At 36.9% G+C, this 18303-nt stretch overlaps 1 protein-coding gene across 4 annotated transcripts in view; it reads right to left on the reverse strand.

Moving 5' to 3' along the window:
* The window catches only part of VCL (vinculin), a 111997-nt gene that overhangs the window by 22355 nt on the left and 71339 nt on the right, over window positions 1–18303 (reverse strand). For 2 of the 4 annotated variants that reach the window (XM_052639390.1, XM_052639388.1), the window contains exons 5-11: window positions 18104–18226; window positions 16541–16701; window positions 8790–8880; window positions 7683–7830; window positions 4303–4456; window positions 3343–3518; window positions 1089–1279 (exon numbers count right to left, since the gene is read on the reverse strand). In XM_052639390.1, coding sequence (XP_052495350.1) covers window positions 1089–1279; window positions 3343–3518; window positions 4303–4456; window positions 7683–7830; window positions 8790–8880; window positions 16541–16701; window positions 18104–18226 — 1044 coding nt within the window. Of the gene's footprint in view, window positions 1–1088; window positions 1280–3342; window positions 3519–4302; window positions 4457–7682; window positions 7831–8789; window positions 8884–16540; window positions 16702–18103; window positions 18227–18303 lie in introns of all 4 variants that reach the window. The other 2 variants (XM_052639389.1, XM_052639387.1) reach the window with 1 other exon arrangement.

Below are 18303 nucleotides of genomic sequence, written 5' to 3' on the forward strand. Positions count from 1 at the left end.
AAATATAAAAAATGTAAAAAAATATAAACCACCCATAATCCCATCTCTCGGAGACTAATATATTTGAACATTTCCTGCCAGTTTTTTTTAATGCATTGCATGCTCCTCTATATACATACATACATTTCTCTTTTATAAATCTGGGATAAACTATACATTAACTTTTATTCTGTGCTTCTTTTTATTTAACATGAGCATTTTTCTACATCATGAAATATTATTCAAAAATCATGATCTAAAATTTATGTAATATTTTATCATATGAACCTAATTGTTGACAATTTACTTATTAAATATTTTTGTTGTTTATATACATTATTGTAACTCCTTAGAAATATCTCTAATTATTTCTTAGAATAAATTCCTATAAGTCAAAATGCTGAATCAATGGGTATAAACTTTTTTTAAAGCTCCTGACATATAATAATTCCAAATTGCCATTCAGAAAATTTGTACCAAGTTATTCCTCCACCAGTAAATTATACATCTGCCTGATCAGCCAACACTGGATTAATTAAAATAATTAAAATTTTTCCAATGAATGCAGCAAACAAACTAAATATATCTTTCAGCTTCAACAGGCTTGCTATCATAATATGACCTAAATTCTTATAGTTCCATTCCTAAAATCTCTCAAAAATCAAAATTTTAGGTTATCAATTCTACAGGTGATTGTGTGATACAGGAGACTTCATAACTGAAAATAACGTTGGTAGTTAAGTACCTTTTATTTAGTTTTAAAAATTATATTTAGCTGTCAACTTTCTAAGGACTGTAATAACAGAAAGAAATATAATAGAATGAAAGTACACTTAAACTGGAAATAATCAGCTCAAAGTTTCAATTGCAACCTGAGGACTTTTCTATTTGCCTGCAACAAAATCATTTATTTGCTAATACTTTTGATTAAATCAAAGAAATACTACTGGGTACATTCAGAGATGAAGTCCTACTATGGAATTACTTACTCAGCAGTGACTAAAGAGCCCCTCTGTACCTAATCACAGATGACACAGGATCTCTTGCAACAACTTGCTTATTTTCACTGAAATAAGTTTAATGAGGGCTAAGTCCACTAATAGCCTTACCAACTCCCCGGTCATCCACAGTAGGATTATCAATCCACCGCTGCGCTTGCTCAATCTTGCCTTCAAGGTGGACAGCTGCTTTGGCAGGTCTGCTGTTGGCCACAGCCCTGTTTGTTTTAGTCTGTAAATTCTGTAGGGCTGTGGCTACCTGTTTGGCTAATGCTCGGGCCTCTGGGGAATCTCCTTTTCCTCTGCAGAGAAAAAAATAGTCACCTTGTTACATCAAGATACTCTTTACATTGAGATGACTAAACTGATAATAGGAATGCTAATGAAATGATAAATTGCTAATGATTATTATTAACTTGACTTGAAAGGAAAGGGATTTATCTATTTGGCCCTTAAATAAGAAATTAATACTATAAATTCTGATTGTTTTTCCTAGTTAAGATAGTTAAATATGAGTTTGGTCATTCTGGCTCAACCAAGCTCAACCATTTGGTAAGCTGAGCTCAGTCATCAATAGATTAGCTGACTGATCCTTCCCTCTAGCCTGCCACCTCAAGAGTATGACTCATTCTATAGCTCAAATCCAGTAGGCCATAGAAAAGTAAACCAGGAGAAGTGTACCTGTCTCACTAAGAAAACCGCAAATATTAGCCTACCTGACAGAATGACTAACTTAGATACCATCTTAAGAGCTCCTTTATGATTCTAAATTTTTATACTTTCTCCATTTTTGTAAAGCTGGACAAAAAAGGTAACTGCCCTGTCAGGAAGTTTTATATAAATACATATATTAGATAGATACTATAAGTAATGATGGCATGTGACCAAACATGAAGGTCTGCTGTTATCAGTGTCATCATTAACTCTCTCTTCATTAAGAAACATTAATGAGTGCTTGCTATGAATATGGGCTTGTGTTTAGATCCTGAGAACACAGTTTCCTCTCTGTGTATTTTTGTATATAGTAAAAATGTAAGCAGACTGCACTAACAGGCTAATGTTAATAAACAGATGCCTAAATTTGTCGATACTGTATTTTGCGTGTGTGGGTGCTCAGTCGCTTCAGTTGTGTCTGACTCTTTGAGACCCTATGGACTGTAGCCCACCAGGCTCCTCTCTCCTTGGGATTCTCCAGGCAAGAATACTAGAGTGGGTTGCCCTGCCATACGCCAGAGCATCTTCCTGACCCAGGAATCGAACCCACGTCTCTTATGTCTCATGCATGGATAGGCGGGTTCTTTAGCACTACCTGGGAAACCCATTGTATTTTACAATTGTCTAGTTATACATTTTCCCACCTACATAATTTAAGATTTGGGGTATAAAGCAGTGACCCCCAATTGATTGAGCTTGATACCAAATCAAATCTTAGCTATTACATAAGCTGCTCTCTATCACCACAACCTCCTGCCTAAAGTATGTCCACCCTGCTCTCGCTCATTTCTATTTCATGGTCTGAGGCAGGAGTTTGCTTTCTTAGCCAATATTGCTCTCTTAGCCAACGTAAGATTTGAAAGAACTCTAAAGTACCTCTTTGGGAAAAAGGTAGGCACTCTCCCATGGAAGAACAGGAACTGAAACATACAAGTTAAATGAAACACCGAAAAACAGGAACTGAAGCATTCAAGTATCTTAAATCTCTCAAGATACTTGACTATCGTTATCCCTAGAGAAGTGGCTAGAGGACTGAGGCGGGAGAGAGAATCAACTCTTAACTTTTGCTATTGTACACTTTCTTAATGTCCTTTTAGCATGTGATGCAGTTGCTTTCTTAAGACAGAAAAATATCTTTCAAAAGGAGAAAGCAACACCTTTTTTCAATATAATCAAAGTAGGTGCTAAGAAGGCCTTATCTGTCTGATTTTTAAAAAAAAATCTTCAAAAGAAGCTGTGGTGAGAATATCATATTTAAGGATCTTTTATAATTGCTACATAAAAAATACACTGCTTAGGAAGGAAGAAAATATTTTCTTATGTCTCCTCAATCCTACCCCCCACACACCCCTATCTTTTCACAGCTAGCCACAAGTTATTTTCCTCATATGCCTGCAAAACAGAAAAGTCACAAATATGGTGTAGCAGGATGTCCTAAGAAATTTAAAAAACAGATCCCAAAAAAGGTGTTCTTAGTATCCTAAATTAATTAATAATTTTAAACCATCTGCCCTTACCATGTCACACAGAATCAATGAGAATACAGGAGAAGAGCATCATATGTGCATTTAACCTATAAAATTTAACTACATATGTGCTCAGGGGGGAGAAGGGAGGAGGTAAAGCATCATTTAACTGATTAAATACATACTGTCTCCGTAGATCTCCTAATTTAGAAGTCAGAGCAGATATTTCTCCAAGAGAACGCAGAATGTCATCTCTCTCTTTAGGATCATCACATAATTCTGCTATTTTCCGAGCTTCAGCCAAAGCCCCTCGAATCTGTTCTTCTCCTTCTGGTCCACCATTCGGATCTGCAAGCCAATTCTACACACACAGAAATGAAAAAGAAGCACACTGTGATTTACTCATGAACCAATTTTATTCAACTTAACAAGGGCATCAGAAATATTTCAAAAGTAATCACAAGGCATATCAGCAATAATGCTAGTCTTTATTATTTTACATTGGTTCTTGCTAAGGGAAAATCAAATCAATCCATCTTGTTAAAACTGACTTTTTTATTCTCATCAGGATAAAATATCTTCATGAGTTTTATCTTATCTTTGAATTAATCATACCTTATTAATTCTTCAGTTTCTTAAACATTTTTCTTCATGAAATACTTGAAAATCATTTTACAGTAGAGTAGTATCGAAAACTTTGACCCCTTTAACATTGCTATGACCAAATATAGTTGTGAATTCTGAGATGAAGAACAGGTTTAACATACTGCCTGGAGAAGCCCAGGGACGGGGGAGCCTGGTGGGCTGCCATCTATGGGGTCGCACAGAGTTGGACACGACTGAAGCGACTTAGCAGCAGCAGCAATCTCCATCAGGAACTAGGAGAATGGTACTCAGAACACTTATTTCTAACTAACTGAAGTATTCGAAATTAAGATCTCCATTTCAAAATATAGATAAACATTAGTCTTCAGCCTGTGGTAGTAGGAAACATGTTAACAATGACAGCTGCTGGGAATCAGTCACCACTTAGAAACACCCATGATCCACCCACAGAAAATCGGGAGGAGGGAGATATAGGATATTTATAGAACATTTCTCTTTGTCTTTTATTTCCCACCCCTCCTGAAAATCACCATCGCTACCTGAGCAGCATCGATCTTCTTTGCAATGCTCTGCTTTGAGTTGGTCATGGCTTCCAGCTTGCGGGCTGCATTTTCCACTTTTGCTGTGAGCACATCCAGACCCTGAGACACTTGCTGGGCTTTCTGCATGGCCACGGGTGAGGCTCCTTGTCCTCTACTCAAACAGACAGATTGTTGCTATTGTACTCTCTCAAAATCTTAATGGCAAAATAATACTAAAAGCATAGTGTGTATCATTTTGCATATTTGTCCTTTTTCCTTTTCTCCACTAAATCTGGGATAACACAAGGAAACAGAGAGAAACAAAGCAAAACATCCAAACCATCTTAAAACCAGTAGCAGGGACTTTTCTGGCAATTCAGTGGTTAAGACTCTGAGTTTCCACTGCAACAAGCATGAGTTCGATCCCTGGTTGAATTATTAAGACCCTACATGTTGTACAGCATGGTCAAAACAAAACAAAAAAGAAAACAACAATATCATACAGAAGCTTTAAGGAACTGAATAACCACTTTAAGACTAGACCTGCAAATTCTGATAATTATAATTTTCCTCTTGGTGATTACATAACCAAACCTAATCTTTAGAGGGGCAAACCCACTTGTGATCTTACTGCTATGGAGGGTTTGTTACCATAGTAGGTATGCTTTAGAAATAAACAGCCCATTAGATTGTCTTATTTATGGGCAAATATACATTGAAAATGTTTCAGGAGGCAGCATGCATGGTGTTACTGAAAGCACACCGCACCAGGACCAAGGAGATCTGTGTTCAAATCCTGGCTCCTGTACCTGTGGAACCTTATGTTTAACTTCTTTGGGCTTCAGTTTTCTAACTTAGAAAATGAAGAGTGGGTAGGTAACAATACTTGCCCTGCTTATCAAACAGAGTGGTGCCACACAAAAAGAAATAGTTGAAAACAGTTTGGCAATAAACCAATACACAGATATAACTATTATTACTACAGAATTGTCATTATCATAACCTAATGGTAATCTTAAACATCGACCTTCCATCCCTATGCATCCTGTATGTATCAAAAGCAGTTAGTACTGAGGGAAAGGGCACAGAGTGACAAGTTCTCGCCAAGTTCCTAAATAACTAATTTCTTTATTTTCCTTTCTCAGAAGTAGTATGCTGCTACTACAAAAAATGATGCGAGTTAGTGGAAACTTACTTTCCCTTTGTAAGAGACTTCCCAAGTCATAAGAAAGTAAGATACGCCATCTTTTTATATTCTCATATTTTTTAGTCTACCCAGCCTGGTAAATTCAATGATAGTGAGCAACAACTCCATCATTTGGTCCAACAGCATGGCTAATCATAACCCAAGCTTCTGATTTTAGGATAACCTCCAAACATCTTTGCTTCCTTTAATGATAGTATGGATTATGGACTTATCATTCATCTATCTAACCTCTTTTTTAAACTTATGTTTCTCATGTACACCAATATTTGAGGTAGTGAACTCAATAATATTTATTGCCAATAATATTTGTATTTAAATATATACACGTTTTACTTATGCTTGACACCTCCGTTTTATGGCAAAGGATCTGAGACTTTTGGAAAGATACTTTTTATGTTTTAACTTGCTTTTTTCTTTCAAATCTAAAAATTCATGATGAGGAACCTTGTTTGTGTAAGAGTCCAACTGTGAAAAAGTAAAAATATTTATGGGCTACATAATTTTTCATTCAAAAGAAAAAGCTTATTGAGTCCCATGGAGAGGAAAATATACATTTACAATCCTAGGTGACTGAATAAAAGAATACTAAAGAGGAAACTGTTATTGAGTTTCAGCCGCTAAACTGTTAGAAAGTTAGGCATATCCAAGAAAGGATAACAGGGAGACAGCTTTGCACTCTTTCATTGTGAAAGGAGATTGCAGGCGCCAGTGTGAAGCAGACTCACTGGGGCTCCTCACTGCTTCAACCTTTTCTCTTTATAGATTTATGGTCGATCCTGTACGGAAACTACCTCATTCTCTTGTTCAGATTCATCTTTCTCTAAATACATATAACTGTGTACTTGAGAATTCCAACTGAAAGCTGTCTACCACACTGTGAAAAGGCTGCAGACAAAAGAGGCAGCAGAGAGAAATTAGAAGAGCCAAGAGAAATTAGAAGAGCCAAGAATCTTGTCAAAAAGGCATTGGCATTTCTCCAAATGGGAACAGGACTTCTTTTTGTCCTTTCTGTAAAGTTTCTGTCAGGCTCATGACAGAGGAGACTGCTTTACAGCAGGAGAAAAGGCCCACTGCACTCAATGAGATCACATTTATTTATGCAGTTTCTTCTTTCCTTCAAGGTAAAGACTCTTACCCTGAAGCCCATGGAGCTTCCAGGGCTACAGTGAATCCATGAACTTCTGGAAATTACACCTAATATTGTATAAGCATGTTTATATGCATCTTTTTTAGGTAGAGATTGATAGTCTCCATCAAATTATAAAAATGACCTGGGTCCAAAACAGGTTAGGAACCGTATTTAGGACTTCCCTGGTCGTCCAGTGGTTAAGACTCTGTAATGCAGGGGACACAGGTTCAATCCCTGATTGGGAAATGAAGATCCCACATGCCACATGGCATGGCCAAAGAAAAAAAATAACTATATTCTGGATTCCATTATGTTAATACATTTGAGGCCATGTGTAATGGTGTGCAACACATCAAGGAGTGTTCCTGAGGTCTCAGTTTGTAGGTAATTCCAGTTACCTCGAGATGTGTCATGACCATCTTGAAGCAAAATTAAACTCTATCTATACCTCAATTTTCTCAATATCCATAGTATAAAATTTCATAAAAATTGAAGATCTTTTAGAACTTCATTAACTATATGTATGAGTTCCAAACAAACCTATTATACTGAGTTTTCTTATCAGCAAACTAAACACAGTTTGGAGGAATGGAGTTGGATTCTAAAAGCCAAAACTTGAAGTGGCTAAGAGATAGATAAAAGAATTATAAAACTAAATGAATAATACTCAAATAGAAACTCAACAGAGCCTAGATATGACCAACACAGAGGATAATCTATTTAACTGATTTTTTAAATTCCAATTTATGTTTCTTTTTCTCTCCATCATCCTTCATAAAAGACATCTATCCACTATACCTTGTTTTTCATAAGCCTATGACTAGAAACTATAAAAACATATTTCTGTTTCAACTTCAACTTTACTACAAGGCATCTACATATTTTAAAAGTTCATCAAAAGGAAAATTCACTCCAATTCCAACACAGAATGTAATACCTATGTTATCTATTAGCCAAAGAGAACTCAGTAAAATTCACAGAAACTTGCTTCTGAATCACTCCATCAGAAGCAAGATCCCAGTTGTTACCACCAGTGCTCTGGTGAGAGCAGAGGAACTTTACCTGGCTCGGAGGTCAGCCACTTGGTCAGTCATCTGCCCTAGCATTTTGCAGGTTCCCAGGATCTCCCTGCGTTCTTTGCCTGCACAGAGTTCACCAACTTTTCCAGCTTCATCTAAGATCTGCCTGATGGCCTGTTCACCAGCATCACCTAAAATAAAGAGATATTCAAGGGAGTACCCTGGTAGCCTAGTGGTTAGGATGTTGGGCTTTCACTGCCATGGCCTGAGTTCAATCCCTGGCTGGGGAACTGAGATCCCACAAGCCAGGGGCAGCCAGAAAAAAAAAAGAGAGAGAGAGATTCAATATCTACATTATAGATCTATTAATTATTTAGAGAGGACGCTTTACAAGTCATTTCATTCATGAAGGAATGGATGATTTTAAATGACTAGTGAATAGAAGGCAATACATCTGATAGTTAATAGCCAAGCAATGCCCTTAAACCGTAGGGTGAGGTTTCAACCACAGAGACTGCTGAAAAAGATCGTTGGAACCATAAACAGCTGGAGATAATAAGCAGCTTGTGGTAAGCATATGGATGAGATGAAAGTAGGCTCTAACAATTTAATAGTACTTAACACCTCCAAACTCTATTAGGCTTTATATATTCATTCAAATATTAATCTAAAACTGAATAAATATTAGATTAGAAAATCCATAAAGCCTAGCTCAATAGCCTATTTGGGTCTTATCTTTATACAAGTCAACTTTGCTTCCCAATTCTTATTAGCATCATCATTTCATCTGCTTAATTAAGTATTCTGTTGGCATAAATGGAAATCTGCCCAATGGGAACTAGAAGAGAAGAGCTTTTATTCAAAATAATTACCTTTCTGATTCAGGGAAAGGGTGAACCAATAATCTGGCAAAGAATGCCCAGTTCACTTTGGTTTATTCCTCTGTGATGAGAGGTAATTAATTCATGCCCTTCATCCTTTAGAGGACCAGAAATGCTTCAATTAGTCAAAACTAACAGAGAATGGCATATGCCCCTAAATGTTGCAGTAGTTATCTCAGAATTATGAGATTATGAAATAAATTCTTTTTTTTTTTTCTTTCTGCCTGCTTTTTGATGTATCTATCAGAAAAGTAAAACCAGAGGGTTACCTGGGGAGGCATTGGGATCGCGGAGCCAACCTTTAGCCTGGTTCAGTTTGGAGTCTATGGAGGCCAGTGCTCTCTTCATGGCTTCAGTGTCCTTTTGAAGAAAAGTATAAATTATCTTCTTTGCAAAAACTGAAATACCATGATACAAAGTAAGACAGAGAAGTTACACCATTAACATACAATAGCTACAGTAGTCCTCCAACAGCCTTAAAAATATTCTCATCACACCATAACGCTTATTTCTGTCAAAATGCAACATCTTGCATGCAAATCTTCAGTTAATTCTATCTTCTGGTCTCCCTATTGCTAAACTATGAAAACTGGTAAAACTGCTCAAGTCAAAGCAGTTTTATATCATTAGCAAGAAAAAGCCCTTTTGTCACATGCCTCATTATCAGCCTTTCTACTAGTCAACATTCATATACTGCAGCCCTGCCAAAGCCTTCCTGGCTTCAGAGAAGCCTCATTAGGATGTGGTGCCACAAATCACGGTTTCTCTTACATCTTGTTTTGAAATATACACACTGGATGATATTTCACTATGTTTAATTAACCCAAGGAACCTGAAATTACTGGTTAGAAGAAAACTGAACATTTTAATCTAGCAATTTAGTTTTAATTCCACAAATAAACCACTGAATGTATCACAAGAAAATACATTCAGCCTTCTCTGCCACTCCTCATCCTTAGTTCCCTTACCATCCCTAACCTGGAAGAAGAGGCAGGATAGAATAAGGGGGTCTCAATCTATTGTTTACAATCAGGATTCATAGTGACTAGCATAAAACCTCCCAGGATATAGCATGAGAAGTCTAAACAGACTAATCACTTTTAAAATATACACATATTTTAATAGGGTTTTTTAAGCAAATAAAAATACAGAAAACAATATAACAAATACGTATGAACCCATTCTCACAACTGAATGACTGGCCATCTCTTAAGTCTCTAACATCTTAAAAGTCAGTCTCCCTCTCTCTGTTATTAACACTCAGGGAACTGGCTGTTACAGAGTCCATCCATCAAAGTACAGAGTTACCCTCTGAAACTCTACGGAATGTCTTAAATCCCCACCTCTTTTCAATTTCCACTGTTGTAAATTTGGGTTCTTAAAGGTGTGGTGCCACCAGTTTTCCACTTGGGGGCACTAAGAGCACCCCACTTTAAACGCAAACAAAACCCAGCACTAGGGAGCATTCATAATTAGGCTTAGAGTTTCAGCAGAACTGACCCCAGCTTTTCCAAAGTACTCAGTCAAATTATAGAACTCACAGCTTTAGACTCCCTCTTTCCCCATCTAAACAGATACAGACTGTTCTCCTGTTATAAACTTGTCTACTTCAGGCTCTAAAAAACACATTCTCATCCACAGCAACTAAAAAGAAGTGAACTAAATTACTGAAAAAAATGGAAATAAAATAGTTTTATTATTGAGGTGTATGAAATTATGATAGCTATCTATCAAAAGTCTGAGTTGTAGAAGGATCTATTTTTAAATCCATTTGTATTTAGTGCAAGTAGACAAGTGGCATTTAAGTGCTTTGATTCTCAAATATTTGTTCCTCCTCCATCTTGTTCTAATTACTCTGTACAGCAAACCTTGCCTTCAAAAGTCAACTTTAGTTTAATTCCAAATTAGCAAGACCCAAATTAATATCGTTTTAAAGAAAGCCTCAGGCAATACCCAACCTCCGAGCTGGATAGCCTTCAGGGTCTAATACAAGTTATAGGACTTTGTCTAGATATAGATTTTTTAAAAATTCACAATCTCTCACCTAGGAAATACTGTGCACATGCTGAAGAGGAGAAACTGAAATCATGTAAAAATACTTAATTTAAAACCTCTTAATAACTATTTCTCTGATACACATATATTTTGTGAAAAATTCAATAGATATTTATATTTCAAAATCTAAATTTAAGAGCAAACAAAGATCAGAAATTTTCTAGTGTCTACTCTAGCATTAACAGCTATTAGTTAGGAAACTAACCTTAATTGAGCATTTCTTGCATGTTAGATTCTACTTTAGCCATTTTTTCCCTCATTGCTTCATTTAACTTCAATTTTAAATTAAGGGGCTCAGTCCTAGAAGCCCCATTTGATCTCAAATCTCATTATTTTCTGATGAATGAAATTCAAGAATTTTTTTTTCTTTTACCAAAGAGAGTTGTCAAAGATTCCACTAACCTTTTACAGTAGTCAGCAAATCTTTTGCTTTGCCAGTTTGGATTGGTTAATACAGTCACTGCCCAGAAAATTAGCTCTATAAATCAAATTTATAATTCTTACTAACCTAAATAACTGCCTTTACTCACCACTGCCCAAAAATGATTTGAAACACAATAGAAAAATCGGTTTTGCTCAGCATTCAGTATCCTCAAAAGTTACTGTTTTTTCTCTCCCTAATAAAGCATGGCTACCACACTTCAAGGAAAGAATCCAACTCTAAGGATGGGACTAATTTGGTCCTGAGAAGATATGACAATATGAAGAAGTTAACATTATTTTTTATAATTACTATCATTTTCTCTTAAAAAGAATCAGTGGCAAATATGCAATGAAGATGCATTTTTAAACTGGGAAATTCAATTAGTTAGCAAAAATTTTAACAGAATCAATTTTAGACAATTTTGGAGATTTAAAACTGGGAGGGCCACATTAAATTCTTTCTGGAATAAGACAAGTTGTAAATAATCATTTAAACATAGAACATTTAAATGTCATATCTATTGGGTTGACCAAGAAGTTTGTTCAAGTCCCCAACAAACTTTTTGACCAACCACATTAAAAGCAAAAATGTCTATAGGAACATAAATTGTGGTGTCCTAAGAATGTCGTAAGAATTTCTTTTGAAGGGGAGTGTTTATTATGGAAGTAACAGAATTCTGACATAAGCAACAATAGAAGTATACTAACACTAGATATAATATAAACAAATTCAACTAGGACTAAGAAGCAATTTTGAGATATTTATAAAGGATGAAAATAACCATAACTCTGTGGCCAACTACATTATGTACCACAGAACTTTTAGTTAAACCTTGCCATGTAGGTCTAAGTACCCAGAGTACACTATGGGTATGAAACACAAGAGAAAAAAACTGCACCTTCACTAAGTACTTTTCTCTATAATATCTCAAATTTGGGAACGAGAAAAGTCTTCACCAACCTATTCTCTGTTTATTGTTGTTGTTGGGTTTTGTTGGGTTTTTTTTTTTAGTGAATATAAAAAAGATCAGATATAGTTGTGCAGCTCTGGGGACAGCTGGCAGGGTTCTGGCCCCTCTTGCTCTGGTTCCTTTTATTGTAAAACTCTTAGGAGTTCAGGTTTTAAATGAAGAAACACAGTTCCTTGAAACTCCGCCACACATACTGAAAGTCAGAAGGACAACCTAAAAGACTTCTTTTTCCACGCTTTTCCAGGAACTGAAACACTTTTGAAATTTAATACAGAGTTAGACCTAAAGAACATTGAATAATATTAATACTAAGAACCACTGAGTTTCTCCCACAAACAGTCAAGAGGAAGTGTGGTAGGAAAGGTGAGCTCCTGCAATCCCATGCTCTTGAAAATTTTAAATATGTGACTAAGGACCCCCTCTCATTCACTGTCCAACCTACTCTCCTTTTTCCACTAACACCTCCTGTCCCCACCCTTCCCACTCCATTCCATTTCTGACCACATTTCTAACTCCAAATCCATATTTTAAACAAAGATGTTTTTGGAAAGTTAAATTGGGCAGTAACACAAAATCTTGTAAACTACATTTAACTAAGGAGAGAAAGTTGTCTAGCCCTGAACCTCCAGGCAAGCCTCCCAGGCATCAGTTCCCCATTTCTAAGAATACCTTCTCAGTGCTACAATTCTGCACCACCTACGTGAACACAATCAGTTGTATCAACTAAAAAATCACTTGGATCAGAAGGGAAATGTCAATTTAACATGGTGGGCTTTTCTCCTTTGGTTGGGGGAGAGGGTAAGATATATAAACGCTTAAATTAACTATTTATCTCAGACTCTAAGAGATAAATCCTTTGTTGTGTTAGCTGCATACTAGAATACTAATATTGCATCACATTAAAAGACTCATAAAAAGCTCATAGATAACCTTATTTTTTCAAAATTGAAATAAAAATCAACACTTAAACCCCAATGGTCTGCAGTAAGGGAAAGTGTTATAGAATCACAGGTTCTAAGCAGTATTTCCTTCTTTGGTACTCTAATCTGCACAAAGACATCTGAGTCACTCACTACATTTACCCACCACCAACCTAGGCCCACAGTGGAAGGAGATATACCACAGGGACAAATTCTGAATAACTGACTCAGGGTGCAGTTACAGGAACACCTCATAGGGTCCAAAAATTCTCAGTAATGAAACATTTTTAAAATTTTTCTCATTTCCTCTTTATTCTCAACATGCATCAAAATACAAGTAATATAAACACCAAAAAAGATTAATATATATTGCTAAATTTACAAAGGGTAAAATGTGAATTCTGTTTAATCCCTAAAATTTTTTGTCTCATGATGTATTCTCAGGAAAAATGCTAAACTAGTTTTTAAAAATCATAATAAGATGATTATTGATTTAAGGGGGGAGAACTTTTATTTTCAAAATAAAAGGAAGGGTTTTAAGTCAAAATACTTTTAGATTTGTAAATCTGCCATCTGAATGTAGGTATAAAACATAAAATAGTCAGCTATTGCATTGCCTCTTTAAAATCTTAATTTATTCGGCAAGACGTACTTTTACCAAGAATTTTTTCCACTTACTTTCTTCCCCCACTTTTCTAGAGGAATCATCACTTTCCAGGAGAAAACTGCACCAATGGGGAGGCATGAAACAAGTATGGTAAGACAAAGTTAATTCTTTATTGGTAAGGGGTGAGAGGAGGTAAAAATATTGCATGTATTAAAACAGAATGGGAACCCAGAGGTCACAGACAGACACAGGGTCTGATTAATTCACTGCTTACAAGTGAGCAATGAAAGATGCATAATGCTACTGAACTGAAAAATAACTAAAATCCTAGTTACCAACTTCCATTTTCAGGGTAAAATTTTTTTCTAAATATTCTTGCCACTCATAAAAACAATTACTCTTAGCGGGTAAGGGAGATAGAGTGGAAAGGGATTGGGATGAGAGTTAGCTATGTCATATATATCTTTTTACAGCATTTTGACTTTTGAATCAGGTAAATGTATAACAAAAGCAAAAGGAAGTTTAAAAATAAATATTCATTGCTCATTCTGATGTCATTTTGTACTTAAGCTTCTTTTGGCTGAGCTAATTTTATTTATTTCCTTTAATTCTGATAGTTTTACAGTATCCTAACAGTCTGATTCCTTCCAGATCAGCATAAAACTGAGATGGCTACTAGACTGTGACACAGTGGGGACCAGGTCTATTTCCCTTGTATGTGCCCCCAAATGCCTAATCTTCCTCCTGAAAACCTCAACTGACCACAGTTTTGGTTTTGGTCTTTAAAGAAGCAGCTCTCAAATTTTCACAAAGTAAAGCTCAATGACTTATTCTAATTGATGGATGACTTTTCCCCTCTGAAAATAGAAACATGACGGTTGCAGTGCCTGCTCCTCATTTTTTACTATTTCTCATCTGCTAGAAGCAAAGGGAAGAGAATAAGGAAAGAGATTAGGTTAGGGGAACATGAGGTCATAGAGAACGATGGCTGATTCACAGCTCACACAGCAGAACATGCAGTGAGCCAGGGACTGAAGTTAGGAAAAACTTTAGGTACACCTGACTTTTTCCTTTTGATTCTGCAGGCTTGGATTACTGTGAAGGACAGGTGCCTCATTGAGACTCTCTAGCCTACCTATTTTCATTATGGCTTAAAACCTCAATGATGCATCTCCAAAAGCCAAGCTCCAGAGCCTGCAAAGGAAACTGGCACGAGAGACAAATACAGAGATGGCATCAGCTGGAAGTTTCCTTTGCTAAGAGCAGGATCCACAGATAACTTAGGGATCACCCACATGGGGAAATCTGCCCCTCAAAAGAAGTCAGTGGGAATGACCAGGTCAAAGCAGTTCCCAGGAGCCTGCTCAAAGAGAGGAATTGTTTAGTTGCTCAGTCGTGTCCGACTCTTTGTGACACCATGGATTATGGCCCATCAGGCTCTTCTGTCCGTGAGATTTCCCAGGCAAGAATATTGGAGTGGATTGCCATTTCCTTCAGGAGATCCTCCATCTCCAGGAGATCTTCCCGACCCAGGGACTGAACCCACATCGCCTGCACTGGCAGGGGGATTCTTTACCACTGAGCCACCAGGGAAGTCCCCAAAGAGAGGAAAGCGCCCACCAAATATAGAAAGCCTGACATCCCATATTAATGTCTTTCCTCTTGCTTCCCCCCAAAAAACAGCTCCTTTTGAGCTAAACAGTCCGCCCAGCACAGCCCCAAGTCCCATATTTAGTCACATTCTGACGCATAATCGAGCACAGTGCTACACACCGGCACACAGGATAAGGCATGGCACACAGCACAAGAAAACCTCACAGACATGCTTTTTCTCTTTTTAAGCAAGAAACTAAAAGGCAAGAGAAAGCTTACCTTCTAAACGTGAGAAAAAGAATAAAACAAACGAGAACAAAAAAAGATGCATAAAGAAGTCATAACAGGGAAGTGAAAGTTGTCAAACATGCAAAAGCAAAATTAAGTAAAATATCAAAGACTTTATATGATTTTACCATATGGATTTAAAATATAGTCTCAGGACTTGCTCAATAATTTCATGCCTCTGAAAACAAATCCATGGTTAAGACAATCTAACTAATTTCTCCTACACATTTAGTTTAACTTCCTGAGCAACAAAAGAGACAGAATTGGTAATTTTAGGCCCAGCTTCGACCTTAACTTTTAGGTGTCCTAGAGGACAAACAGAGCCCTACTGTACACCCAGTGGAAATCATACAACAAAATCCATTCTGCAGTCTGCTCTCAGACTGCTGGGTGGCCCTGGAGATCACATTTGGGTCCACACGGTAGGGAAAGCTGGGTCCTAGAGACAGTGGGTTCCCCCCACTGTCTGCATCTTGGGCTCCTATAAGAGAAGTGTCTCTGTTTCCAGTCACTAAACAGGGAGAAGCAGGCCAGAGCAGCACCTCAGACCCCTGCTGCTGGGGTCTAGGAGGAATCCACCAGCCCTTGTGGAGTCCAACAGGAAATTATAGACCAAGGGGAAAGGGACCCCTCAAACTAACAGACAATGTGAAAACTAATATTTCAGTGAAGCTTTCTTTAGGGAGAATGGAATGATAAAGAGACACACTTAGAAATGCCTATATTTTCCTTCGTAGATTTCTCTGGGTCAAAAGCTGATTAAGAAAAGTTTTCCATAAAATTCAGCTGTAGGCATATTCTGTATCTTACTTAGTAACCTAGCAACAACCACCCACGTGAAAGGCAGGGCTCCTACCCAGGGGAGTATACACCACAGCAGAACTCCTCCACCAACTCAATAAACGAGACTCCAGTTTGAAAGAAAAGCTACACATCTCAGCTTTTAACCAACATTCACCTCACATACCTATTTATTTGTGCTACCTGAAAACAAAGGAAAAGTACAAAAGCAGCAAGCAATTCATGAAATAAAGATGAAATTACTTTCATAATATCTAAGTAGTCTTATGCTGCACGAAATTACAAGATAAAATATGAGACAATCACAACCCCAAGAGGGGAGAATTAGGGATTTTGCTTATTTCTTCCTCAATAACACTTACCTTGCTGGCCCAGGCATCTTCGTCCCAGGAAGTGAGTTGTAATACACGAATGATCTCATTAATTTCAGCACTCATCTTTTCTACAGTAAAATTGCGATTTTTCAAAGCTTCTTCAATTCCTTGGTTTTTGGAGTTTTTAGTTGTTACAAAAATCTTCATAGCTGTAAAAATAAACAAAAGATCAGAAACTAAATTTGGAATGTAATCTTGCTGTATTACAATAGTCACACAAGATGTTTCACACTTTGAACATGTTTGGGGCTTCTAGGGTCTTAAAAAGAATATGAAAATAAATACTACAAGTCTGCTATTAAAACTCCACTATCAGCAACCTTCACTGTAAAGAAAACTGAAGGTACAAAACATCACCACATCATGATCGGGGAACTAATTTAACATGCATGTACTGAAGATCCAAAATATCCACTATTTCTAAGTCAGTTACCATCCCACTGCTCCCATCTAACACAAACCTAATGGGACAAGATAAAAACAGTCAGTTAAACTGTAACCAGAGTATGCTGCTGCCTCAATCCTAGTGGAAGATCCCAGTGTTGAGTTTATCTTCCATGATTTCTCTTAACATATAAGAAGGACTATCTAACCCCTACAAGTAAAGAAGAAAATAATAATGAAACATTGGAAAAGAAAATATCTTCTCATAAACTAATAAAATTATAAAAACAAAGATTAATCAACATTTTATTGAGTTACCCAAATTAGAAAGAAATATTTTTCCCAAAAGCCTTTCTGCCACATGGAACAGTTGGCCTCAAAAAACATATTTTTGAGAAGACTATAAGACTCTATTTACAATTTTTTATTTTCTAGTTTATATAAGGGCTTTCTGAACTCTTATACTCACATCTCCTATTTTAATCACTACCTGAAAAATGACAAAGCAGGAAGGCAGTAGCTGGGGGGTTACAGTGACATGCCTTAAAAGATTTTGAAAATGAAGAAACCCTCTTAGAGTTAAACCAACTAACACATAACTTGACTAAGAAAATTTACATAAACAACAAGATATGTGATACATACCAGAAATATCTGATACATACTAGACTCTTAATAAGCACAATTCTCTTTTGCTAGTTGAGAGAGTAGCCATCATGTTTGCATTTCTGGGCTTTGCCCAATGGGAAGGTGATCCTAGTTGGTATAGACCATCAGCTCTTCAACATAGAGAAGAGCCAGGAAAGGGATGTGGACTCAATTCTCTACTATATAGTGTTCTAGATCTAATCCAGCTCCTAATTTTTTTTTCCCAAGTACAAATAAAGGGGTCAAGATCCATACATCCAAAACTAGAGTTCCTAGAGAAGAAAAGGAGCCTGTTAGAACTTCAAGGGAACAGTAGTATGCAATAGGAGGGCAGTTTCACACAAAGAGCAGGAGGAGAGCATTAAAGAAACTGAATCCCGGCTCTTAGCTAACCAGCTGCATTTTTACCTAGGCTGAAGGACATGCAACTAAACAGAAAATAAAATGAACACCAGAGTTTAGAACATATAAACACTTTTTTTTTTTTCTTCTGTAAGATAAAATACAGACAGAAAATACCTGAAATGAGAACTGGCAGCAACTCTTTCACAGTGTTCATTGAGTTCACCAACATCACTCGATGCTCCTGGTGAGTCAGTTCCTGCTGCCTCTCGTCAATCATCTTGGCCATCTTAGTCATTCCTGGGGCACCGGGAATAAATTGTACAGGGTGAGTAGTGAAACAATCCAGAGTCAGGCTTTCTGAGCCTATATTCACT

The sequence above is a fragment of the Budorcas taxicolor genome, chromosome 5, assembly GCF_023091745.1.
Source record: "Budorcas taxicolor isolate Tak-1 chromosome 5, Takin1.1, whole genome shotgun sequence".
Lineage (NCBI taxonomy): Eukaryota > Metazoa > Chordata > Mammalia > Artiodactyla > Bovidae > Budorcas > Budorcas taxicolor.